The 26,229-nt window shown below is 51.8% G+C and overlaps 6 protein-coding genes across 13 annotated transcripts in view; all 6 read left to right on the forward strand.

Moving 5' to 3' along the window:
* The window catches only part of LOC132216033 (saoe class I histocompatibility antigen, A alpha chain-like), a 133,172-nt gene that overhangs the window by 31,659 nt on the left and 75,284 nt on the right, over positions 1-26,229 (forward strand). The gene's annotated exons all lie outside the window — the stretch shown is intronic.
* LOC132217131 (zinc finger and SCAN domain-containing protein 5B-like) lies at positions 247-1,286 on the forward strand. The gene is made up of 2 exons (XM_059667185.1): positions 247-727; positions 1,062-1,286. The coding sequence occupies exons 1-2, from the start codon at positions 344-346 to the stop codon at positions 1,284-1,286; spliced, it is 609 nt and encodes a 202-aa protein (XP_059523168.1). The 5' UTR covers positions 247-343.
* Positions 2,172-4,204, forward strand: LOC132216293 (gastrula zinc finger protein XlCGF52.1-like). Its single transcript, XM_059665458.1, has 2 exons — positions 2,172-2,328; positions 3,286-4,204. The coding sequence occupies exons 1-2, from the start codon at positions 2,232-2,234 to the stop codon at positions 4,155-4,157; spliced, it is 969 nt and encodes a 322-aa protein (XP_059521441.1). The 5' UTR covers positions 2,172-2,231; the 3' UTR covers positions 4,158-4,204.
* LOC132217134 (zinc finger and SCAN domain-containing protein 5B-like) lies at positions 10,749-12,277 on the forward strand. Its single transcript, XM_059667189.1, has 2 exons — positions 10,749-11,722; positions 12,053-12,277. Exons 1-2 carry the CDS (start codon positions 11,339-11,341, stop codon positions 12,275-12,277), a joined length of 609 nt encoding a protein of 202 aa, XP_059523172.1. The 5' UTR covers positions 10,749-11,338.
* Positions 12,857-22,314, forward strand: LOC132217135 (zinc finger and SCAN domain-containing protein 5B-like). The gene is made up of 5 exons (XM_059667190.1): positions 12,857-13,268; positions 14,226-14,968; positions 17,465-17,621; positions 21,536-21,759; positions 22,090-22,314. The coding sequence occupies exons 1-5, from the start codon at positions 13,142-13,144 to the stop codon at positions 22,312-22,314; spliced, it is 1,476 nt and encodes a 491-aa protein (XP_059523173.1). The 5' UTR covers positions 12,857-13,141.
* On the forward strand, positions 23,018-25,176 carry LOC132217138 (zinc finger and SCAN domain-containing protein 5B-like). The gene is made up of 2 exons (XM_059667193.1): positions 23,018-23,350; positions 24,305-25,176. Exons 1-2 carry the CDS (start codon positions 23,215-23,217, stop codon positions 25,174-25,176), a joined length of 1,008 nt encoding a protein of 335 aa, XP_059523176.1. The 5' UTR covers positions 23,018-23,214.

Genomic DNA, 26,229 nt, shown 5'->3' on the forward strand with positions numbered 1-26,229 from the left:
TTGGGGGGCCAGTAGGTATAAACTAATTGATGTTTCTCTCTCTCTCTCTCTCTCTCTCTCTCTCTCTCTCTCTCTCTCTCTCTTCATTCATCTCTCTCAAATCAATAAAATGAAATATTGTTTAAGAGAAGAATACTATGGGTTAACTGCCAGGCTACTCAGTATGGGACCAGTGAGGGGTGTTTAGCATTGGGTGGATCAGGAGGTGAAACCATTTCATTCTCTCCTCTCTTCCCCCAGGAACTGAGGTCCTGTTACCAAGTCCATACCTTCTGTTGATCTCTATCAGGAGCTGGCTCAGGCCGGGATTGCTGCAGTCCCATTGGAGACGTATCCAGGGAATATGGCTACAGACCAGGCATTTTCCAATGGTCATGGGCACCCACAGGGCAGCCTGGGCTGGGCGCTGCCACCTGCCAGACGACCCCGGGGAAACCTCACTGAAGGACAGCACTGGGACTCTGAGAGGTGGCACGTGCTCTTCAGAGCCTTCCAACACCCAGAGGACGCGGACCCCCTCCAGAGCGTGCACACAATGTCTGCGCTCCTCCATCGCTGGCTGAGGCCCGATGTGCTCACCAAGAAGCAGATCTTGGATAAGCTTCTGCTGGAGAAGTTCATGACCTGCATGCCCCTGGAGCTGCAGGTCTTGGTGAAGGAGAGGCGCGTGCAGAGCTTCGAGGAACTGAAGGTCTTGCTGAGAAATAAGGAGAAACCCAGGAAATGGGTGAGTGGGACCCTCATGATGGGCAGCGGGCAGGGGGCCGGTAAATGTACACAGCGGCATTCTTTAATTTTCTGTGTTTTATTTTTTAAATAGATTTTTGTTGATTTCAGAGAGGGAGGGAGGGAGGGAGGGAGATAGAAACATCAATGATTAGAAAGAATCATTGAATGGCACTTCCTGCATGCCTCAGTGGTTTGCCCTGGACTGCAATAAAATAGTGACCTCCTAGTTCATAGGCTGATGCTCCACCACTGAAATTGTGAGTGCTGAGTAGGACACATGATGGGAGTATGATATATCCCGGGTCTTATCCTGTTTAATTTTCTCCCCACAGAAGGTCATCACCTTGCAAGAGCAGAAGTATCTTCTGGAGAATTCCTATGTCCAGGTGGCCGATGAGGAAGTCGGTGACACAGACTATGTGTTGGACTTGTCCATGAAGTCCCCATCCCCCATCAGTCAGACGGGGGTACATCCTGAGAACAGCCAGGAGGTCAATGGACAGCCGGGGAACCAGCCAGGAACCTGTGACGTGGTGTGGGGACAGGTGAGTGTGTGATGCCCTGATCTGTGGGGACAGGTGGGAGCCGGTACAAGGGGACTCGGTGACCGTAGCTGCTACAGCATTTGGGACATTTGACACAGGATAGAAAGGGACCCATGAATGCATCCAGCGGATGCATTACGCCCATGGGCATTTCTGAACCAATGTGGTCCACAGGCCAATAAAAATCTAATTTTCCTCTAGGCATTATCAGTCGTGAGGAATGGGGAGAGGGGGGTTCAGAATCGCTTTGCCTCCACTGTTGAAGGCAGCGAGCAGTTGAGATACCCGGAGAGGCAGCTTAGAGAATGAAGACTAAGCTCTGTGGCCTTGGCCTGTGTTGATTAGCTGTTGGAGCTTCAGACCCAGACTGCAGGGCTGTGGGTTTCATTCCCAGTCAAGGGCACATTCTTGAGTTGCAGGTTCCATTCCCTGCCCAGTTGGGGTGATTGCAGGAGTCAACCAGTCAATGTGTCTCTCATATTTATGTCTCTGTCTGTCTCTCCTTTTGCCTCTCTCTCTCTCTCTCTCTCTCTCTCTCTCTCTCTCTCTCTCTCTCTCTCTTTCTCTTGCTCTACTTTCTCTATACCACCCTTCCTTGCTATCCCAAACTCAATGGAAAAATATCCTGGGGTGAGAATTAACAACAACAACAAAAAGAGTAAGGAGTGTAATGTATGGGCTTGACTTAAGGTGTGGTGGGTACACATAAGGACAGACTTGGGAGTATAGGTGATGGGGTTGGCCCCAAGGAAGTCTAGGCAGAGCCACAAAACTGTGCTGTTAGGTAAGCTGGGGTCTCAGGTCAGGGAGATGGACAGGACGGGGGAAAGAGGGATGGAGCTTCCCACCCCTGGCTTCAGACACATTTAACCCCCCTTGCTTACCCACTGTCAGGGGCAGAAAGTCTTCCTGCCAGAGACGATTCCCACGAAAAGTGATCTGGAGGGTGTGAGACCCATGGAGAATTTGGTGAATTTAGAGAAGGATATGATGGAAGACAGACAAGAGGCAGCAGTACTCACATCTCTAGACCCTCCGCTTCCCAGCAGTCCCGGTGAGTATGGAAACTGGCCTTGTAGAGTAATGATTATTGTGTCATAAGTCAGCGAGCTACATACAAGACGCCTTAATGAGCCAATTGGTTAGGAGTCTTTATTACATGCAGGCTCAGAGCAGAATATCTCTGTCAAATTCGGAGAAAACAAAGGAAAGAGTATGCCTCTTTTATATCCTTCCAGGTCTTTGTGTAAGTTATTTTTGCAGACACCTTGTTACCTTGAGTACATATCGTATCTAACAAACACCTCGCATGGAAATATGATCAGTATCAGCTTCTCAGCCCCTCAGGTTCCATCGCTAGTTTGCCAGGTCAGACAGTTAAGTTTATCCTTTCTATTTTTTAAGCTAAAAAACAAAGTTAATTTACAGAATAACAGACCTTCTGAACATGGCAGAGTTGACTTACAGAACAAGGGACTCTCTGAAAATAGCAGAGCATTTCAAACAGCAGTGTCACAGAACAGAGATTACTGTGCTTCATTATTGATGCCCCCTCTGCTGGGTCCCCACCTGGGCATCCAGCGTGGTCATCTATTGGGGACGGTTGTCTCTCAATGCCAAGCCTCCTCTATCACAGACTCCCTGGTGCCCAAAGGTCTAAATTCTTGGGTTTGTTCGTTGATGGGACTGTTTCTCAACCTACATTGGCTTTGGTTCAAAGGCGTTTGGTAGTGTTAAAAGTGCTCTTTTAATAAAGAAATATATACTTATATTTATTTTTAGAGAGAGTGGAGGGGAGATGGAGAGAGATAGAAACATGGATGATTAGGAAAATCATCGATTGGCTGCCTTCTGCCTGGTATCCACCGGGGGGTCGAGCCCCAAAACCCGGGCATGTGCCCTGAAAGGGAGTGGAGGTGGCGACCTCTTGCTTCCTGGGTGGATGCTCAGTCCATGAGCTGAGTTGAAAGTGCTCTTTGATTAATGTTGTGTGTTGAATGCTTTCTTTCAGGAGACTCGGTGAAGACAGAGGGGGAGCAGAACCCGCAGGACGGAATTGGTCTGGAGCGTGTGGATGTCCGTGACGTGCCTCCCACCCACGTTCCGGAGACACAGGCTTTGAGTCAGCATCCAAAGAGAAGAGGTTCTGGGAATCCAGGAGGTGCCCCCAAGAGAAAAAGGGGCAACACTCCCACCCCCCAAGAGGAGCCTCAAGAAGGAGCCATGTCGTGGGACACAGGAGAAGTCACCAGATGGCACAGGTGCCATTCAGTGGGTGCGTCAAGCACCGTGGAGCCAACTGCTCACCCTGTTGGCAAGGAATCCAGGAGGAAGACACCCTACGAGTGTGAAGACTGCAGCAAGAGGTTCACCTACCGATCACAGTTAGAACTTCACCTGAGGACACACACAGGAGAGAGACCCTTCCAGTGCCTTGACTGTCCCAAGAGGTTCACTCAGGTCTCGCACCTCCACGTCCACCAGCGGATCCACACGGGGGAGAACCTGTTCTGCTGCACAGTCTGCCAGAAGAGGTTCACTCAGTTCTCCCACCTCCACGTCCACCAGCGGATCCACACGGGGGAGAAGCCGTTCTGCTGTACAGTCTGCGAGAAGAGGTTCGCTCACGAGTCCACGCTGCGTGACCACCAGCGGGTCCACACCCAGGAGAAGCCTTACCAGTGCGCCGTCTGCCAGAAAAGGTTCATCCAACGCACGAACCTCAACAAACACATGCGCACCCACTCGGGCCTGAAACCCTACCTGTGTCCCCACTGCCACCTGGCCTTCCGCCATCAGGGGACGTTTAAACGCCACCAAAGGACACATGTCAACGAGGTGCCCCCGGGACTCCAGGTCCCTTCTGACCAGGAAGGAAACTAACGGGTCTCTCCCCTGTGTGTCCTCTGGTGAAGGTCTGAGATTTGTAACTGAACCTTTTGCTTCAAAAATGGTCTATGAGCACTGAGACAGACGGGATTCTATGAGTTAGAATTGTGGTTCTGGAGTAATTACTCATGTTTCCTATTGGCCCCATACTCTGTCAGTCTTGCTGTTTGTTTCAATAAATATTTCACGATCCAACCCTTATCCCTTGTTTGTCCTCTGTTGTCCTTTCTTTCGTTGCAGAATAGGGAGGTCCCAGGAGAGTGGCCAGATGCCCTACAGAATACCCAGTGCCATGTGGATGTCAGATACACCACATTTTTTATTTTCTAAAAATATATAAATATTTGTATGGTTTTCGGAGGGGAAGGCAGAAGGCAGAGAGAGATGGACACATCAATGATGAGACAATCATGCCCTGATCGGTTTTGCTCAGTGGATAGAGCGTCGGCCTGTGGACTGAAGGATCCAGGTTCGCTTCCAGTCAAGGCCATGTCTCTTGGTTGTGGGCACATCCCCAGGAGGGGGCGTGCAGGAGGCAGCTGATGGGTATTTCTCTCTCATTGATGTTTCTGACTCTCTATCCCTCTCCCTTCCTCTCTGTAAAAAAAACAATAAAACATATTTTTTAATAAAAATAAAAATAAATTACATTTTTAAAAAATGATGAGAGAATCATGGATTGGCTGCCTCCTGCACGCCCCCCTACTGGGGATGCAGCCGGAAACCCGCACATGTGATCTTGAATGGTATTGAACCTGAGACTTTTCAGTCCACAGGCCAATGCTCTATGCACTGAGCCAAACCAGCCAGAACCACAGCATTTTTTAGATGTGTGTGTTCTGAATTATTCTTTATCTGACATTCGCATTTCACCGAGCATCGTGGTTGGAGAGGAAGAGAGGGAGACGGACAGAGAGAGAGAAAGAAAGAGAGAGAGAGAGAGAGAGAGAGAGAGAGAGAGAGAGAGAGAAGAGAGAGAGAGAGATTGGTTGCTCCCTGTTAGCACCTGAACCAAGGATTGAATATTTTGCTCCACAAGATGGAGCTAAACCAACGGAGACTCTCCTGCTCCCAGGCTTGGTGGCCATACCCAGAGATAAGGGTTTGCCTGGTGTGGGGTGTGGCTCCCCATGGGCCTCTCCTGTATGACTGACTCGGCTGGTTCAGAGCTGTGGTTGCCCAGTGTGGTAACTGCTGGCTGCTCTGTGGTGACTCCAGGTCTGCAACATCTCTGCAATCAGTGAGTCCACTTCAGTGACTGAAACACGCACCTGGATGCCCAGCCCACACGGGATGGACCCTGCTGTGAGTCCGGAAGGTCTGCTCTTCACCACCCTGGGCCCCACACCTGGACATCGTCCAGGGGGGAGAGTCAGGACTCAGCAGGAGGGTGAGTGGGTTCTGTGTGACAAACAACTCAGTGACTCCTGCCTCTCCAGCCACGGCGCCCGACCACATGCATCCTCACATCTGGGCTACTTGTTGGCAATGAAACCTATGAAAGCAGCCCTGTTGGGTGGCTATGTGGTTAGACCCTCAAACCAAAGTGTCCCTGGTTTAGGAACCAGTCAAAGGCACTTACATCGGTTGTAGGTATAATCCCCACTCCAGTTGGGGCACAGTGCGGAGCCAACCAATCCATGTGTCTCTCACATGTCGATGATTCTCTCTCTCCCTCTCTCTCCTTTCCTCTCTGAAATCAATAAAAATATGTCTTAAAGAGTAAAAATCAACGGAAAATATATCCTCTGGTGAGGATTTGAAACAAAATTAAAAATAAAACCTCCGGAAGCAGAAACTCGGGGCATGGGTCCCGCACGCTGGTGCCCTGAGCCCCCCAGGTGGTGGTCCTACTGTGCTTCCTCAACCACAGCCGGTCCTCCCTGGTTCCCACACCCGGGTCACCTGGGGCTTCATTTTGGGTTTGTTTTGAAATGATTACAGCGTCACAGGAAGTTGCAACACCAGCCCAGGGAGGTCTCATGTATTAAAAAAAATAAATGCCTGCAAGCCGCTTGAGGTGGGTGTATTTAAGTGCCGGGAGCCGGTCCATCCTTGCTGTTTCAAGGGACCTGGCGTATATGGCATACAGTTCTTAATATGTTTGCTCACCTTCTTGGCGCTGTGTTTTAACCAAGGTCACTTCCACGAGAAAGGTTGAATCCCCAGGTAGGGATTTTCCCCTGAAGTTAGGGAGGGAATAAAACCCCTCAACTAAGTGCCAGGCGGGTAATTAATCACTTTAACTATGAACAATCATGCTTAAGCTACATAATCTTTACTCCCTGGAATGGAGATAAGAAACGCCCTAACCTTTGTAATAGAGATTGATAGGATTGAATCAACTGGTATAAATACAGATGTAACAAGACAGAGAGAGACAGAACTCAGAACACAGAACTTAGAACACAGGGCTTGGAAGACAGGACCAAGAGAGACAGAGCCTAGGCACAGAACCTACACAGAACGTTCTCTAGGGACAGAAGAACTTCGCTGGCGAGAGCATGCCGGAGGATCCTGGACAGGGACTGGCCTCGGAGCCTGGAGGCGGAGCCTGGCGAGAGAGCATGGCAGGGGATCCTGGACTGAACCTGACTGCGGAGATTGGCAGGAGAGCCTGACTAGAACCTGGTGACTGAACCTGACTGGAGAACCTAGTGAGGGAACATGGCTACAGAACCTGGCTGGAAAATCTGGAGAACCTAGCAAGAGAACATGTACACAGAACCTGGCTGGAGATCCTAACCAGAACCTCTCTGGAGATCCAGACCAGAACTTGGCAGGAGATCCTGGCTAGAGATCCTGGTTAGGCTGCTGATCAACTGAACGCTGTCTCTGTGTCATACCTTCTTCGCCGACTCCGTCCACACCTCTGGGGACCCCTGGACCTGCTGGGGTTGGACCCCGGCATTTAAGCATCAGAAAGGGTACAGGATGGTGGGCCTACACCCCTGTTTCCTCCGTTCCGGCTCTTTTCAGAGTCCACCGTGACTCTGGTCCTGACAGAATCAGCATCTCTCAATCCAACTCCCTCTGGAACTCTGTTTTGTTTCTCTTGTTAATCCTCACCCAAGGTTATTTTTCCCATTGGTTTTTGAGAGCGAGAGGAATGGAGGAAAGGAGAGAGGAGAGGTGGGGAGGGAGGGAGAGAAGATGGGGAGAGAAAGATAGGGTGAGAACAATTAATCATTTCTTGGATAAGCTTCTGCTGGACAAGTTTATGACCTGCGTGCCCCTGGAGCTATTCATAGCAGTTAGACCTTCACCAGGGGGACACACCCAGGAGAGAGACCCTTCCAATGCCTTGTGTGTCCCAAGGGGTTCATTCAGGCCTCGGACCTCCACGTCCACCAGCGGATCCACACGGGGGAGAAGTCGTTCGGCTGTAAAGTCTGCAAGAAGAGGTTCACCCACGAGTCCACGCTGCGTGGAAGATCTCGACGGTCAACACCACTGTCAAGGACAGGTGCCCGAGGTGGGTACTAACCATCACACCTGCTCATAGAAAAGGAACAGGCCTGGGGCCCGGGGGAGGGGTGCGGGGAGGGGGCAGTGACTGTCCCGAGGTCACACAGGGAATGAGTCCTGAGCTGGGATTTGACCCCAAGTAGGGTGCCCTGGGCATGCCTGCTGGGCCCTTGTGAGAAACTGCCTCTCCCTTCCAGGAAACACCAGCAGAAGCCCAGCTCGGGACTCACTTGGCACGTCTGGGTCTCCTGTGCACTTATCTCATGGCCCCACACGCATGTGGTCGGTGTGATGTTGTCCTGCAGACAAATCCCATGATACCTCGTGGAGGCAATCTGGGTATGTGCGGTCCCTTTCTAGGAGAGCTCAGCTACAGGCGTCAGCACTCACTGAAGTGCCTCCTCTCCTCACTCCAGAGTCTGCTCAGTGGCACTGTCTACTCTCCGTGACTCAGAGTTGCCCAGAGTCAGAGCCTGGCACACCCACGGGAGAAGGATGGGGGCCTAGAGGTAGAGCTCCAAATGGCAGCAGTGGGCTGGCCATAGCTGGCCTTCCTCACACCACCAAGAACCACCAACTCATTCCACAGACATCTAAGGAGCCATGATTGCTCCTGAGGGCGGGGAGCCCTTTCCACCCTGGCCTCTGGGATAGCCGCCTGCCATGGTGCTGCAGGCAGCCCCCTCCAGCTCCCCTGGCCACCAGGAGCCAACCGTGCCCCGCCTGGCTCCTCCCTGGTCTAAGCAGACCTGCACCCCAATGTCCTCGGGTCCTTCCCAGCTGTTTCTGCCCAAAACCCCGCTTTCGCGGGAGGCGGGTCCTGGGTCGGTGAGCGGGTGGAGCTGCCCACGGTGGGGGCTGGTGGAGCTTCTGTTCTGAGTGGACTTGACCTTTTTCCTGAGTTCAAAGTAGTGTGAGTTTTTCTTCTGAATTTTGTCCCAGTTCGCAAAGGGCAATGAGAAGTGGAGGCACCCAGATCTCCCCTCCGCCGACCCCTCCTGACCCCCGCCCGCCCCCTCCCCAACACCCCCCGTGGAAGGGGCCTCCGCATAGTCCCCTGTCCCCCACTCCCTCGGGCACACACCCTATGGGGCTGGGCGGCGAAGAGGCGGGACGGAGCCCAGGAGAGGAGCAAGGTTGGGCTCCTTGGGCAGAGGGGCAGCTGAAGGCAGGGGAGGGGCCTGGCAGCTGGCTCCATGGTCTGCGACCCTGGAAGGCAGGAGGGGGACGGAGATGCGGGCACTGAGAAGCATGTGGAAACAATTCACCAGCATCTGCCCAGAAATAAAGTCACTGATGAGGTGGCAGCCAGGCCCGGGTTCTGTGGGTCGCCACCCTCGCAGCTGCGGTGGGGGGTAGGGAGAGGGGTTTTGGGGAACCCACCCAGCGCCAGGGCAGCTGATCCTGCCCTTGAGTCTGGAGAGGGGACCCCGTGAGAGGTGATGGAGGTGAAGATTCCCCCATTTCCACCCACGGGAGATACCGGGAGATATGTACACCATCTGCGGGCCCCAGGACCAGGTCACCCCATGTCCCTCTCAGAGGCAGGGAAAGGGCCGGCTCCCCACCAGGGCCGCAGGGGCGGCGGTTCTGGAGACTGGGCTGTGACCAGGAGCCAGGCTGTGCTCCCAGAGGTCTGTGCGGGCCTGGCTGGGGGTGGGGGGGGTCTTCTGTCCGACCTCCATGGGGTCTGGCCAGGGGCTCTGTAGTTCTTCCCCTGAACCCCCTCCCGGGTATCCGGCCCTAGGCCTGGAACTAGGGCAACACCTGGCCCAGCCCCACCTGCTGGGTGAGTGCTGGGAAGAGCCTGGGCCGCCCTCGCCTGGTCCCTGAATCCATCTCAGTCCCAACTTCCAAACACACCCCGAAGCTGTGACCTCCTGGACCCCCCTCACCCTCCAGGTCCAGCCGCTTCCCATGGCTCAGAAGTTACAGCTTCCGATGGCTCTCACGGGTGACAGTGACCCCACGGTGTGAGGGAGGAGGACAGATGGCAGCGAGCTCCCACTAAGCAGAATCCTACTGGTCTGCGACCGGGTCTCCATCGCTGCAGACCAGGCTGGCTTTTTGATGTATTTATTTATTTTAAATATATTTTATTGATTTTTTACAGAGTGGAAGGGAGAGGGACAGAGAGCTGCATACATCGATGAGAGAGAAACATCGATCAGCTGCCTCCTGCTCACCCGCTGCTAAGGTACATGTGCCCGCAACTAAGGTACCTGCCCTTGACCAGAATCAAACCTGGGACACTTCATCCTCAGGCCGATGCTCTGCCCACTGAGCCCAGCAGGGTAGGGCGGGCTTTTTTATTATTTTAAAAATAAATTATTTTCTTTTTAAATTACTTCTAGGGACAGAAAGAGAGGGGGCGGGGAGAGAAACGTTGAACCTATTGAGCTTGAATCCCAAACCAGGGCATGTGCCCAAACGGGGAATCGAACCCGCGACCCTCCGTGACCCCTCGGCACCCAGGCCCACTGTGGTATCCCTGAGCCACACCCCCCAGGGCAGGGTCTGCATGCCTGGGTCCTTCAAATAGTTCAGACGCGTGCTAAGCCGCTCATAGGCCAACACGCCCCATGGGGCCTCAGGAGTTTCTCTCCGGGAAACCATGTGTGAGCGGATTATGAAAAATGGATCAACCCTGGTCTCTAACCAATCACAGGGCAGGGAGGGAACTGGAAGTGATGCCCGGAGCGGGTATATAAACAGGCAGGTTTCAGCGCCTGGCACAGAGTTCGCCAGTCCGGGCTGCAGGAGCTGCGGGTGTGGGCGCTGCAGAGGCGGTGAGTGGGGCGAGGGCATCCGAGGCCTGGGGTTTGGAAGGGAGTTTTCACAATAAGACAATGTCTGTAGGAGCTGAATTCTCTTAGGATTCTTTTGTGCTGTCTCTTGTCTGGAACAAAGTAGAAATGTTTGGCGGAAATTATAGCTTGATACATACAACATATTAAATCCCATGGAATTCCAGGTTGTAAATATTTCTTTTCTGTATTTTCCTATAGAATTATGACCAAATAGTGATTATAATTTACCAATGGACTTGCTGTATCTTATATTTTTTTAATTGATGGTTTTTGAAAGAGAGAGAGAGAGAGAGAGAGAGAGAGAGAGAGAGAGAGATTTGTTGTTGCACTTAGCATTGCATTCATTGGTTGACTCTTGTCTGTGCCCTGACCAGGCATGGAATCTGCAAACTTGACCTAGGAGAAAGACACACTGACCAACTGAGCTGTCTTGAGGAGAAGCAATAAATGCTGATGGTATTGTTGAAATAGATTTTGGAGCTCAGCCGGTGTGGCTCAGTTGTTGAGTGTCAACCAATGAACCAACAGATCACTGGATTGTTTCCTAGTCAGGCACATGCCCAGTTTTCAGGCTCAGTCCCCTTTGGGGGGCCAGTAGGTGTAAACTAATTGATGTTTCTTTCGCTCTCTCTCTCTTCATTCATCTCTCTAAAATCAATAAAATGAAATATTGTTTAAGAGAAAAATACTATGGGTTAACTTCCAGGCTACTCAATATGGGACCAGTGAGGGGTGTTTAGCATTGGGTGCATCAGGAGGTGAAACCCATTTCATTCTCTCCTCTCTTCCCCCAGGAACTGAGGTCCTGTTACCAAGTCCATACCTTCTGTTGATCTCTATCAGGAGCTGGCTCAGGCCGGGATTGCTGCAGTCCCATTGGAGACGTATCCAGGGAATATGGCTACAGACCAGGCATTTTCCAATGGTCATGGGCACCCACAGGGCAGCCTGGGCTGGGCGCTGCCACCTGCCAGACGACCCCGGGGAAACCTCACTGAAGGACAGCACTGGGACTCTGAGAGGTGGCACGTGCTCTTCAGAGCCTTCCAACACCCAGAGGACGCGGACCCCCTCCAGAGCGTGCACACAATGTCTGCGCTCCTCCATCGCTGGCTGAGGCCCGATGTGCTCACCAAGAAGCAGATCTTGGATAAGCTTCTGCTGGAGAAGTTCATGACCTGCATGCCCCTGGAGCTGCAGGTCTTGGTGAAGGAGAGGCACGTGCAGAGCTTCGAGGAACTGAAGGTCTTGCTGAGAAATAAGGAGAAACCCAGGAAATGGGTGAGTGGGACCCTCATGATGGGCAGCGGGCAGGGGGCCGGTAAATGTACACAGCGGCATTCTTTAATTTTCTGTGTTTTATTTTTTAAATAGATTTTTGTTGATTTCAGAGAGGGAGGGAGGGAGGGAGATAGAAACATCAATGATTAGAAAGAATCATTGAATGGCACTTCCTGCATGCCTCAGTTGTTTGCCCTGGACTGCAATAAAATTGTGACCTCCTAGTTCATAGGCTGATGCTCCACCACTGAAATTGTGAGTGCTGAGTAGGACACATGATGGGAGTATGATATATCCCGGGTCTTATCTTGTTTAATTTTCTCCCCACAGAAGGTCATCACCTTGCAAGAGCAGAAGTATCTTCTGGAGAATTCCTATGTCCAGGTGGCCGATGAGGAAGTCGGTGACACAGACTATGTGTTGGACTTGTCCATGAAGTCCCCATCCCCCATCAGTCAGACGGGGGTACATCCTGAGAACAGCCAGGAGGCCAATGGACAGCCTGGGAACCAGCCAGGAACCAGTGACGTGGTGTGGGGACAGGTGAGTGTGTGATGCCCTGATCTGTGGGGACAGGTGGGAGCCGGTACAAGGGGACTCGGTGACCGTAGCTGCTACAGCATTTGGGACATTTGACACAGGATAGAAAGGGACCCATGAATGCATCCAGCGGATGCATTACGCCCATGGGCATTTCTGAACCAATGTGGTCCACAGGCCAATAAAAATCTAATTTTCCTCTAGGCATTATCAGTCGTGAGGAGTGGGGAGAGCGGGGTTCAGAATCGCTTTGCCTCCACTGTTGGAGGCAGCGAGCAGTTGATTTACCTGGAGAGGCAGCTTAGAGAAGGAAGACTAAGCTCTGTTGCCTTGGCCTCTGTTGATTAGCTGTTGGAGCTTCAGACCCAGGACTGCAGGGCTGTGGGTTTCATTCCCAGTCAAGAGCACATTCTTGAGTTGCAGGTTCCATTCCCTGGCCAGTTGGGGTGATTGCAGGAGTCAACCAGTCAATGTGTCTCTCATATTTATGTCTCTGTCTGTCTCTCCTTCTCTCTCTCTCGCTCTACTTTCTCTATACCACCCTTCCTTGCTATCCCAAACTCAATGGAAAAATATCCTGGGGTGAGAATTAACAACAACAACAAAAAGAGTAAGGAGTGTAATGTATGGGCTTGACTTAAGGTGTGGTGGGTACACATAAGGACAGACTTGGGAGTATAGGTGATGGCATTGGCCCCAAGGAAGTCTAGGCAGAGCCACAAAACTGTGCTGTTAGGTAAGCTGGGGTCTCAGGTCAGGGAGATGGACAGGACGGGGGAAGGAGGGATGGAGCTTCCCACCCCTGGCTTCAGACACATTTAACCCCCCTTGCTTACCCACTGTCAGGGGCAGAAAGTCTTCCTGCCAGAGACGATTCCCATGAAAAGTGATCTGGAGGGTGTGAGACCCATGGAGAATTTGGTGAATTTAGAGAAGGATATGATGGAAGACAGAGAAGAGGCAGCAGTACTCACGTCTCTAGACCCTCCGCTTCCCAGCAGTCCCGGTGAGTATGGATACTGGCCTTGTAGAGTAATGATTATTGTGTCATAAGTCAGCGAGCTAGATACAAGACGCCTTAATGAGCCAATTGGTTAGGAGTCTTTATTACATGCAGGCTCAGAGCAGAATATCTCTGTCAAATTCGGAGAAAACAAAGGAAAGAGTATGCCTCTTTTATATCCTTCCAGGTCTTTGTGTAAGTTATTTTTGCAGACACCTTGTTACCTTGAGTACATATCGTATCTAACAAACACCTCGCATGGGAATATGATCAGTATCAGCTTCTCAGCCCCTCAGGTTCCATCGCTAGTTTGCCAGGTCAGACAGTTAAGTTTATCCTTTCTATTTTTTAAGCTAAAAAACAAAGTTAATTTACAGAATAACAGACCTTCTGAACATGGCAGAGTTGACTTACAGAACAAGGGACTCTCTGAAAATAGCAGAGCATTTCAAACAGCAGTGTCACAAAACAGAGATTACTGTGCTTCATTATTGATGCCCCCTCTGCTGGGTCCCCACCTGGGCATCCAGCGTGGTCATCTATTGGGGACGGTTGTCTCTCAATGCCAAGCCTCCTCCATCACAGACTCACTGGTGCCCAAAGGTCTAAATTCTTGGGTTTGTTCGTTGATGGGACTGTTTTTCAACTTACATTAGCTTTGGTTCAAAGGCATTTGGTAGTGTTAAAAGTGCTCTTTTAATAAAAAAAAATATACTTATATTTATTTTTAGAGAGAGTGGAGGGGAGATGGAGAGAGATAGAAACATGGATGATTAGGAAAATCATTGATTGGCTGCCTTCTGCCTGGCATCCACCGGGGTGTCGAGCCCCACAACCCGGGCATGTGCCCTGACAGGGAGTGGAGGTGGCGACCTCTTTTTTCCTGGGTGGTTGCTCAGTCCATGAGCTGAGCTGAAAGTGCTCTTTGATTAATGTTGTGTGTTGAATACTTTCTTTCAGGAGACTCGGTGAAGACAGAGGGGGAGCAGAACCCGCAGGACGGAATTGGTCTGGAGCGTGTGGATGTCCGTGACGTGCCTCCCACCCACGTTCCAGAGACACAGGCTTTGAGTCAGCGTCCAAAGAGAAGAGATTCTGGGAATCCAGGAGGTGCCCCCAAGAGAAAAAGGGGCAACACTCCCACCCCGCAAGAGGAGCCTCAAGAAAGAGCCATGTCGTTGGACAGAGGAGAAGACACCACACGGCACAGGTGCCATTCAGTGGGTGTGTCAAGCACCGTGGAGCCAACTGGTCACCCTGTTGGCAAGGAATCCAGGAGGAAGCTACCCTACGAGTGTGAAGACTGCAGCAAGAGGTTCACCTACAGATCACAGTTAGAACTTCACCTGAGGACACACACAGGAGAGAGACCCTTCCAGTGCCTTGACTGTCCCAAGAGGTTCACTCGGTTCTCAGACCTCCGTGTCCACCAGCGGATCCACACGGGGGAGAAGCCGTTCTGCTGTACATTCTGCGAGAAGAGGTTCACCCACAAGTCCACGCTGCGTGACCACCAGCGGGTCCACACCCAGGAGAAGCCTTACCAGTGCGCCGTCTGCCAGAAAAGGTTCATCCAACGCACGAACCTCAACAAACACATGCGCACCCACTCGGGCCCGAAACCCTACCTGTGTCCCCACTGCCACCTGGCCTTCCGCCATCAGGGGACATTTAAACGCCACCAAAGGACACATGGCAACGAGGTGCCCCCGGGACTCCCGGTCCCTTCTGACCAGGAAGGAAACTAACGGGTCTCTCCCCTGTGTGTCCTCTGGTGAAGGTCTGAGATTTGTAACTGAACCTTTTGTTTCAAAAATGGTCTATGAGCACTGAGACAGACGGGATTCTATGAGTTAGAATTGTGGTTCTTGAGTAATTACTCATGTTTCCTATTGGCCCCATACTCTGTCAGTCTTGCTGTTTGTTTCAATAAATATTTCACGATCCAACCCTTATCCCTTGTTTGTCCTCTGTTGTCCTTTATTTCGCTGCAAAATAGGGAGGTCCGAGGAGAGTGGCCACATGCCCTACAGAAAACCCAGTGCCATGTGGATGTCAGATACACCACATTTTTTATTTTCTAAAAATATATAAATGTTTGTATGGATTTCGGAGGGGAAGGCAGAAGGCAGAGAGAGATGGACACATCAATGATGAGACAATCATGCACTGATCGGTTTTGCTCAGTGGATAGAGCGTCGGCCTTTGGTCTGAAGGATCCAGGTTCGCTTCCAGTCAAGGCCATGTCTCTTGGTTGCGGGCACATCCCCAGGAGGGGGCGTGCAGGAGGCAGCTGATCGGTATTTCTCTTTCATTGATGTTTCTGACTCTCTATCCCTCTCCCTTCCTCTCTGTAAAAAACCAATAAAATATATTTTTTAACAAAAATAAAAATAAATTACATTTTTAAAAAATGATGAGAGAATCATGGATTGGCTGCCTCCTGCACGCCCCCCTACTGGGGATGCAGCCCGAAACCCGCACATGTGATCTTGAATGGTATTGAACCTGGGACTTTTCAGTCCGCAGGCCAACGCTCTATCCACGGAGCCAAACCAGCCAGAACCACAGCATTTTTTAGATGTGTGTGTTCTGAATTATTCTTTATCTGACATTCGCATTTCACTGAGCATGGTGGTTGGAGAGGGAGACAGGGGGACGGAGAGAGAGAGAGATAGAGAAAGAGAGAGAGAAAGAGAGAGAGAGAGAGAGAGAGAGAGAGAGAGAGAGAGAGAGATTGGTTGCTCCCTGAAGGCACCTGAACCAAGGATTCAATCTTTTGCTGCACAAGATGGAGCTAAACCAACAGAGACTCTCCCGCTCCCAGGCTTGGTGGCCACACCCAGAGATAAGGGTTTGCCTGGTGTGGGGTGTGGCTCCCCAGGGGATTCTCCTGTATGAATGACTCGGCTGGATCAGGGCTCTGGTTGCCCAGTGTGGTAACCACGCTGGCTGCTCTGTGGTGACTCCAGGTCTGCAAAGTCTCTGCAATCAGAGAGTCCACTTCAGTGGCTGGAACACCCACCTGGATGCCCAGCCCACACAGAATGGACTCTGCTGTGTGTCCGGAAGGTCTGCTCATCACCACCCTGGGCCCCACACCTGGACATTGTCCAGGAGGGAGAGTCAGGACTCAGCAGGAGGGTGAGTGGGTTCTGTGTGACAAACAATTCAGTCACTCCTGCCTCTCCAGCTGTGCCCCTGACCACATGCATCCATACATCTGGGCTACTTGTTGGCAATGAAAACCTATTAAAGCAGCCCTGTTGGGTGGCTATGTGGTTAGACCCTCAAACCGAAGTGTCCCTGGTTTAGGAACCAGTCAATGGCACCTACCTCGGTTGTAGGTATAATCCCCACTCCAGTTGGGGCACAGTGCGGAGCCAACCAACGCATGTGTCTCTCACATGTCAATGATTCTCTCTCTCCCTCTCTCTCCTTTCCTCTCTGATATCAATAAAAATATGTCTTAAAGAGTAAAAATCAACGGAAAATATATCCACTGCTGAGGATTTGAAACAAAATTAAAAATAAAACCTCCGGAAGCAGAAACTCGGGGCATGGGTCCAGCACGCTGGTGCCCTGAGCCCCCCAGGTGGTGTAATACTGTGATTCTTCAACCACAGCCGGTCCTCCCTGGTTCCCACACCCGGATCACCTGGGGCTTCATTTGGGGTTTGTTTTGAAATGATTACAGCGTCACAGGCAGTGGCAACACTAGCCCAGGGAGGTCTCCTGTATTAAAAAAATAGATGCCTGCAAGCCGCTCGAGGTGGGTGTATTTAAGCATCAGAAAGGGGACAGGATGGTGGGCCTACTCCCCTGTTTCCTGCGTTCCGGCTCTTTTCAGAGTCCACCGTGACTCTGGTCCTGACAGAATCAGCATCTCTCAATCCAACTCTCTCTGGAACTCTGTTTTGTTTCTCTTGTTAATCCTCACCCAAGGTTATATTTCCCATTGGTTTTTGAGAGAGAGAGGAATGGAGGAAGAGAGAGAGAGAGAGAGAGAGAGAGAGAGAGAGAGAGAGAGAGAATATGGGGAGAGAAAGAGAGAGTGAGAACAATTAATTAGTTCTTGGATAAGCTTCTGCTGGACAAGTTTATGACCTGCGTGCCCCTGGAGCTATTAATACAGTTAGACCTTCACCATGGGGTCACACCCAGGAGAGAGACCCTTCCAATGCCTTGTGTGTCTCAAGGGGTCCATTCAGGCCTCGGACCTCCACGTCCACCTGCGGATCCACACGGGGGAGAAGCCGTTCGGCTGTAAAGTCTGTAAGAAGAGGTTCACCCACGAGTCCACGCTGCGTGGAAGATCTCCACTGTCAACACCACTGTCCAGGACAGGTGCCCAAGGTGGGTACTAACCATCACACCTGCTCATAGAAAAGGAACAGGCCTGGGGCCCGGGGGGGGGGGGGGGCGGGGAGGGGGCGGTGACTGTCCCGAGGTCACACAGGGAATGAGTCCTGAGCTGGGATTTGACCCCAAGTAGGGTGCCCTGGGCATGCCTGCTGGGCCCTTGTGAGAAACTGCCTCTCCCTTCCAGGAAACACCAGCAGAAGCCCAGCTCGGGACTCACTTGGCACGTCTGGGTCCCCTGTGCACTTCTCTCATGGCCCCACATGCGTGTGGTTCCTGTGATGTTGTCCTGCAGACAAATCCCATGATACCTCATGGAGGCAACCTGGGTATGTGCGTTCCCTTTCTAGGAGAGCTCAGCTACAGGTGTCAGCACTCACAGCAGTGCCTCCTCTCCTCACTCCAGAGTCTGCTCAGTGGCGCTGTCTACTCTACGTGACTCAGATTTCCCCGGAGTCAGAGCCTGGCACACACACGGGTGCTCAGGGGTGTCTGTGGGGTGAGTGACTGACAGGAGAAGGATGGGGGCCTGGAGGAAGAGCTCCAAATAGCAGCAGTGGGCTGGCCACAGCTGGCCTTCCTCACACCACCAAGAACCACCAACTCATTCCACAGACATCTAAGGAGCCATGATTGCTCCTGAGGGCGGGGAGCCCTTTCCACCCTGGCCTCTGGGATAGCCGCCTGCCATGGTGCTGCAGGCGGCCCCCTCCAGCCCCCCTGGCCACCAGGAGCCGACCCTGCCCCGCCTGGCTCCTCCCTGGTCTAAGCAGACCTGCACCCCAATGTCCTCGGGTCCTTCCCAGCTGTTTCTGCCCAAACCTCCCCCCCCCCCTCCCGCTTTCGCGGGAGGCGGGGCCGGGGTCGGTGAGCGGGCGGAGCTGCCCATGGTTGGGGCTGGGGGAGCTTCCGTTCCGAGTGGACTTGACCTTTTTCCTGAGTTCAAGTAGCGTGAGTTTTTCTTCTGAATTTTGTCCCAGTTCGCAAAGGGCAGTGAGAAGTGGAGGCACCCAGATCTCCCCTCCGCCCACCCCTCCTGACCCTGCCCGCCCCCCCCCCAACACCCCCAGTGGAATGGGCCTCCGCATCGTTCCCTGCCCCCCCTCACTCGGGCACACACCATATGGGAATGGGGGGCAATGAGGCGGGCCAGTGGCCCTGGAGAGGAGCAAGGGTGGGCTCCTTGGGCAGAGGGGCAGCTGAAGGCAGGGGAGGGGCCTGGCAGCGAGCTCCATGGCCCGCGACCCAGGAAGGCAGGAGGTGGAGGGAGATGCCGGCTCTGAGAAGCGTGTGGAAACAATTCACCAGCATCTGCCCAGAAAGAAAGTCACTGATGAGGTACCAGCCCGGTTCCGGGTTCTATGGGGGCGCCACCCTCGCGGGTGCGGAGGGGGAGAGGGGTTTTGGGGATCGCACCCAACGCCTGGGCAGCCGTTCCTGCCCTTGAGTCTAGAGAGGGGACCCGGTGAGAGGTGATGGAGGTGAAGGCACCCCCATTTCCACCCACAGGAGATACTCACACCCGCTGGAGTCCCAGGACCAGGTCACTCCACGGTCCCTCTCAGAGGCAGGGAAAGGGCCGGCTCCGCACCAGGGCCGCCGGTGGGTGGTTCTGGAGACTGGGCTGTGACCAGGAGCCAGGCTGTGCTCCCAGAGGTCTATGTGGGCCTGACTGGGGGCGGGGAAGGGTTGTCCTTCTGTCTGACCTCCTTGGGGTCTGGCCATGGACTCTGTAGTTCCTCCCCTGCACCCCCTCCCGTGTATCCAGCCCTTGGCCTGGAACAGGGCCCACGCCAGGCCCCGCCCACCTGCCAGGTGAGTGAGGGGAGCAGCCTGGGCTGCCCTCGCCTGGTCCCTGAATCCATCTCAGTCCCAACTTCCAAACACACCCCGAAGCCGTGACCTCCTGGACCCCCCTCACCCTCCAGGTCCAGCCGCTTCCCACGGCTCGGAACTCACAGCTTCCGATGGCTCTCACGGGTGACGGTGACCCCAGGGCGTGAGGGAGGAGGAGAGAGGGCAGCGAGCTCCGGCCAAGCGGAATGCTACTGGTTTGCGACCGGGTCTCCATCGCTGCAGACCAGGCTGGCTTTTTGATGTATTTATTTATTTTAAATATATTTTACTGATTTTTTACAGAGTGGAAGGGAGAGGGACAGAGAGCTGCATACATCGATGAGAGAGAAACATCGATCAGCTGCCTCCTGCTCACCCGCTGCTAAGGTACATGTGCCCGCAACTAAGGTACCTGCCCTTGACCAGAATCGAACCTGGGACACTTCAGTCCTCAGTCCACTGAGCCCAGCAGGGTAGGGCGGGCTTTTTTATTATTTTAAAAATAAATTATTTTCTTTTTAAGTTACTTCTAGGGACACAAAGAGAGGGGGTGGGGAGAGAAACATTGAACCTATTGAGCTTGAACCCCAAACCAGGGCATGTGCCCAAACGGGGAATCGAACCCGCGACCCTCCGTGACCCCTCGGCACCCAGGCCCACTGTGGTATCCCTGAGCCACACCCGCCAGGGCAGGGTCTGTGTGCCTGGGTCCTTCAAATAGTTCAGACGCGTGCTAAGCCGCTCATAGGCCAACACGCTCCATGGGGCCTCAGGAGTTTCTCTCCCGGAAACCATGTGTGAGCGGATTATGAAAAATGGATCAACCCTGGTCTCTAACCAATCACAGGGCAGGGAGGGAACTGGAAGTGATGCCCGGAGCGGGTATATAAACAGGCAGGTTTCAGCGCCTGGCACAGAGTTCGCCAGTCCGGGCTGCAGGAGCTGCGGGTGTGGGCGCTGCAGAGGCGGTGAGTGGGGCGAGGGCATCCGAGGCCTGGGGTTTGGAAGGGAGTTTTCACAATAAGACAATATCTGTAGGAGCTTAATTCTCTTAGGATTCTTTTGTGCTGTCTCTTGTCTGGAACAAAGTAGAAATGTTTGGCGGAAATTATAGCTTGATACATACAACATATTAAATCCCATGGAATTCCAGGTTGTAAATATTTCTTTTCTGTATTTTCCTATAGAATTATGACCAAATAGTGATTATAATTTACCAATGGACTTGCTGTATCTTATATTTTTTTAATTGATGGTTTTTGAAAGAGAGAGAGAGAGAGAGAGAGAGAGAGAGAGAGAGAGAGATTTGTTGTTGCACTTAGCATTGCATTCATTGGTTGACTCTTGTCTGTGCCCTGACCAGGCATGGAATCTGCAAACTTGACCTAGGAGAAAGACACACTAACCAACTGAGCTGTCTTGAGGACAAGCAATAAATGCTGATGGTATTGTTGAAATAGATTTTGGAGCTCAGCCGGTGTGGCTCAGTTGTTGAGTGTCAACCAATGAACCAACAGATCACTGGATTGTTTCCTAGTCAGGCACATGCCCAGTTTTCAGGCTCAGTCCCCTTTGGGGGGCCAGTAGGTGTAAACTAATTGATGTTTCTTTCTCTCTCTCTCTCTCTCTCTCTCTCTCTCTCTCTCTCTCTTCATTCATCTCTCTTAAATCAATAAAATGAAATATTGTTTAAGAGAAGAATACTATGGGTTAACTTCCAGGCTACTCAATATGGGACCAGTGAGGGGTGTTTAGCATTGGGTGCATCAGGAGGTGAAACCCATTTCATTCTCTCCTCTCTTCCCCCAGGAACTGAGGTCCTGTTACCAAGTCCATACCTTCTGTCGATCTCCATCAGGAGCTGGCTCAGGCCGGGATTGCTGCAGTCCCATTGGAGACGTATCCAGGGAATATGGCTACAGACCAGGCATTTTCCAATGGTCATGGGCACCCACAGGGCAGCCTGGGCTGGGCGCTGCCACCTGCCAGACGACCCTGGGGAAACCTCATTGAAGGACAGCACTGGGATTCTGAGAGGTGGCACGTTCTCTTCAGAGCCTTCCTACACCCAGAGGACGCGGACGCCCTCCAGAGCGTGCACACAATGTCTGCACTCCTCCATCGCTGGCTGAGGCCCGATGTGCTCACCAAGAAGCAGATCTTGGATAAGCTTCTGCTGGAGAAGTTCATGACCTGCATGCCCCTGGAGCTGCAGGTCTTGGTGAAGGAGAGGCGCGTGCAGAGCTTCGAGGAACTGAAGGTCTTGCTGAGAAATAAGGAGAAACCCAGGAAATGGGTGAGTGGGACCCTCATGATGGGCAGCGGGCAGGGGGCCGGTAAATGTACACAGCGGCATTCTTTAATTTTCTGTGTTTTATTTTTTAAATAGATTTTTGTTGATTTCAGACAGGGAGGGAGGGAGGGAGATAGAAACATCAATGATTAGAAAGAATCATTGAATGGCACTTCCTGCATGCCTCAGTGGTTTGCCCTGGACTGCAATAAAATAGTGACCTCCTAGTTCATAGGCTGATGCTCCACCACTGAAATTGTGAGTGCTGAGTAGGACACATGATGGGAGTATGATATATCCCGGGTCTTATCCTGTTTAATTTTCTCCCCACAGAAGGTCATCACCTTGCAAGAGCAGAAGTATCTTCTGGAGAATTCCTATGTCCAGGTGGCCGATGAGGAAGTCGGTGACACAGACTATGTGTTGGACTTGTCCATGAAGTCCCCATCCCCCATCAGTCAGACGGGGGTACATCCTGAGAACAGCCAGGAGGTCAATGGACAGCCGGGGAACCAGCCAGGAACCAGTGACGTGGTGTGGGGACAGGTGAGTGTGTGATGCCCTGATCTGTGGGGACAGGTGGGAGCCAGTACAAGGGGACTCAGTGACCGTAGCTGCTACAGCATTTGGGACATTTGACACAGGATAGAAAGGGACCCATGAATGCATCCAGCGGATGCATTACGCCCATGGGCATTTCTGAACCAATGTGGTCCACAGGCCAATAAAAATCTAATTTTCCTCTAGGCATTATCAGTCGTGAGGAGTGGGGAGAGCAGGGTTCAGAATCACTTTGCCTCCACTGTTGGAGGCAGAGAGCAGTTGAGATACCCAGAGAGGCAGCTTAGAGAATGAAGACTAAGCTCTGTGGCCTTGGCCTGTGTTGATTAGCTGTTGGAGCTTCAGACCCAGACTGCAGGGCTGTGGGTTTCATTCCCAGTCAAGGGCACATTCTTGAGTTGCAGGTTCCATTCCCTGCCCAGTTGGGGTGATTGCAGGAGTCTACCAGTCAATGTGTCTCTCATATTTATGTCTCTGTCTGTCTCTCCTTTTCTCTCTCTCTCTCTCTCTCTCTCTCTCTCTCTCTCTCTCTCTCTCTCTTTCTCTTGCTCTACTTTCTCTATACCACCCTTCCTTGCTATCTCAAAATCAATGGAAAAATATCCTGGGGTGAGAATTAACAACAACAACAAAAAGAGTAAGGAGTGTAATGTATGGGCTTGACTTAAGGCGTGGTGGGTGCACATAAGGACAGACTTGGGAGTATAGGTGATGGGATTGGCCCCAAGGAAGTCTAGGCAGAGCCACAAAACTATGCTGTTAGGTAAGCTGGGGTCTCAGGTCAGGGAGATGGACAGGACCGGGGAAGGAGGGACGGAGCTTCCCACCCCTGGCTTCAGACACATTTAACCCCCCTTGCTTACCCACTGTCAGGGGCAGAAAGTCTTCCTGCCAGAGATGATTCCCACGAAAAGTGATCTGGAGGGTGTGAGACCCATGGAGAATTTGGTGAATTTAGAGAAGGATATGATGGAAGACAGACAAGAGGCAGCAGTACTCACGTCTCTAGACCCTCCGCTTCCCAGCAGTCCCGGTGAGTATGGAAACTGGCCTTGTAGAGTAATGATTATTGTGTCATAAATCAGCGAGCTAGATACAAGACGCCTTAATGAGCCAATTGGTTAGGAGTCTTTATTACATGCAGGCTCAGAGCAGAATATCTCTGTCAAATTCGGAGAAAACAAAGGAAAGAGTATGCCTCTTTTATATCCTTCCAGGTCTTTGTGTAAGTTATTTTTGCAGACACCTTGTTACCTTGAGTACATATCGTATCTAACAAACACCTCGCATGGAAATATGATCAGTATCAGCTTCTCAGCCCCTCAGGTTCCTTCGCTAGTTTGCCAGTTCAGACAGTTAAGTTTATCCTTTCTATTTTTTAAGCTAAAAAACAAAGTTAATTTACAGAATAACAGACCTTCTGAACATGGCAGAGTTGACTTACAGAACAAGGGACTCTCTGAAAATAGCAGAGCATTTCAAACAGCAGTGTCACAAAACAGAGATTACTGTGCTTCATTATTGATGCCCCCTCTGCTGGGTCCCCACCTGGGCATCCAGCGTGGTCATCTATTGGGGACGGTTGTCTCTCAATGCCAAGCCTCCTCCATCACAGACTCCCTGGTGCCCAAAGGTCTAAATTCTTGGGTTTCTTCCTGGATGGGAAGGTTTTTCAACCTACATCGGCTTTGGTTCACAGGCGTTTGGTAGTGTTAAAAGTGCTCTTTTAATAAAAAATATATACTTATATTTATTTTTAGAGAGAGTGGAGGGGAGATGGAGAGAGATAGAAACATGGATGATTAGGAAAATCATCGATTGGCTGCCTTCTGCCTGCATCCACCGGGGGTCGAGCCCCACAACCCGGGCATGTGCCCTGACAGGGAGTGGAGGTGGCGACCTCTTGCTTCCTGGGTGGATGCTCAGTCCATGAGCTGAGTTGAAAGTGCTCTTTGATTAATGTTGTGTGTTGAATGCTTTCTTTCAGGAGACTCGGTGAAGACAGAGGGGGAGCAGAACCCGCAGGAAGGAATTGGTCTGGAGCGTGTGGATGTCCGTGACGTGCCTCCCACCCACGTTCCGGAGACACAGGCTTTGAGTCAGCGTCCAAAGAGAAGAGATTCTGGGAATCCAGGAGGTGCCCCCAAGAGAAAAAGGGGCAACACTCCCACCCCCCAAGAGGAGCCTCAAGAAGGAGCCATGTCGTGGGACACAGGAGAAGTCACCAGATGGCACAGGTGCCATTCAGTGGGTGCACCAAGCACCGTGGAGCCAACTGGTCACCCTGTTGGCAAGGAATCCAGGAGGAAGACACCCTATGAGTGTGAAGACTGCAGCAAGAGGTTCAGCTACAGATCACAGTTAGAACTTCACCTGAGGACACACACAGGAGAGAGACCGTTCCAGTGCCTTGACTGTCCCAAGAGGTTCACTCGGTTCTCAGACCTCCGTGTCCACCAGCGGATCCACACGGGGGAGAAGCCGTTCTGCTGCACAGTCTGCCAGAAGAGGTTCACTCAGTTCTCGCACCTCCACGTCCACCAGCGGATCCACACGGGGGAGAAGCCGTTCTGCTGTACATTCTGCGAGAAGAGGTTCGCTCACGAGTCCACCCTGCGTGACCACCAGCGGGTCCACACCCAGGAGAAGCCTTACCAGTGCGCCGTCTGCCAGAAAAGGTTCATCCAACGCACGAACCTCAACAAACACATGCGCACCCACTCGGGCCCGAAACCCTACCTGTGTCCCCACTGCCACCTGGCCTTCCGCCATCAGGGGACATTTAAACGCCACCAAAGGACACATGTCAACGAGGCGCCTCCGGGACTCCCGGTCCCTTCTGACCAGGAAGGAAACTAACTGGTCTCTCCCCTGTGTGTCCTCTGGTGAAGGTCTGAGATTTGTAACTGAACCTTTTGCTTCAAAAATGGTCTATGAGCACTGAGACAGACGGGATTCTATGAGTTAGAATTGTGGTTCTTGAGTAATTACTCACGTTTCCTATTGGCCCCATACTCTGTCAGTCTTGCTGTTTGTTTCAATAAATATTTCACGATCCAACCCTTATCCCTTGTTTGTCCTCTGTTGTCCTTTCTTTCGTTGCAGAATAGGGAGGTCCGAGGAGAGTGGCCAGATGCCCTACAGAATACCCAGTGCCATGTGGATGTCAGATACACCACATTTTTTGTTTTCTAAAAATATATAAATATTTGTATGGATTTCGGAGGGGAAGGCAGAAGGCAGAGAGAGATGGACACATCAATGATGAGACAATCATGCCCTGATCGGTTTTACTGAGTGGATAGAGCGTCGGCCTGTGGTCTGAAGGATCCAGGTTCGCTTCCAGTCAAGGCCATGTCTCTTGGTTGCGGGCACATCCCCAGGATGGGGCGTGCAGGAGGCAGCTGATCGGTATTTCTATCTCATTGATGTTTCTGATTCTTTATCCCTCTCCCTTCCTCTATGTAAAAAAAAACAATAAAATATATTTTTTAACAAAAATAAAAATAAATTACATTTTTAAAAAATGATGAGAGAATCATGGATTGGCTGCCTCCTGCACGCCCCCCTACTGGGGATGCAGCCCGAAACCCGCACATGTGATCTTGAATGGTATTGAACCTGGGACTTTTCAGTCCGCAGGCCAACGCTCTATCCACGGAGCCAAACCAGCCAGAACCACAGCATTTTTTAGATGTGTGTGTTCTGAATTATTCTTTATCTGACATTCGCATTTCACCGAGCATGGTGGTTGGAGAGGGAGACAGGGGGACGGAGAGAGAGAGAGAAAGAGAGAGAGAGAGAGAGAGAGAGAGAGAGAGAGAGAGAGAGAGAGAGAGAGAGAGATTGGTTGCTTCCTGAAGGCACCTGAACCAAGGATTCAATCTTTTGCTGCACAAGATGGTGCTAAAC

Source organism: Myotis daubentonii, chromosome 15, assembly GCF_963259705.1.
Source record: "Myotis daubentonii chromosome 15, mMyoDau2.1, whole genome shotgun sequence".
Classification (NCBI taxonomy): domain Eukaryota; kingdom Metazoa; phylum Chordata; class Mammalia; order Chiroptera; family Vespertilionidae; genus Myotis; species Myotis daubentonii.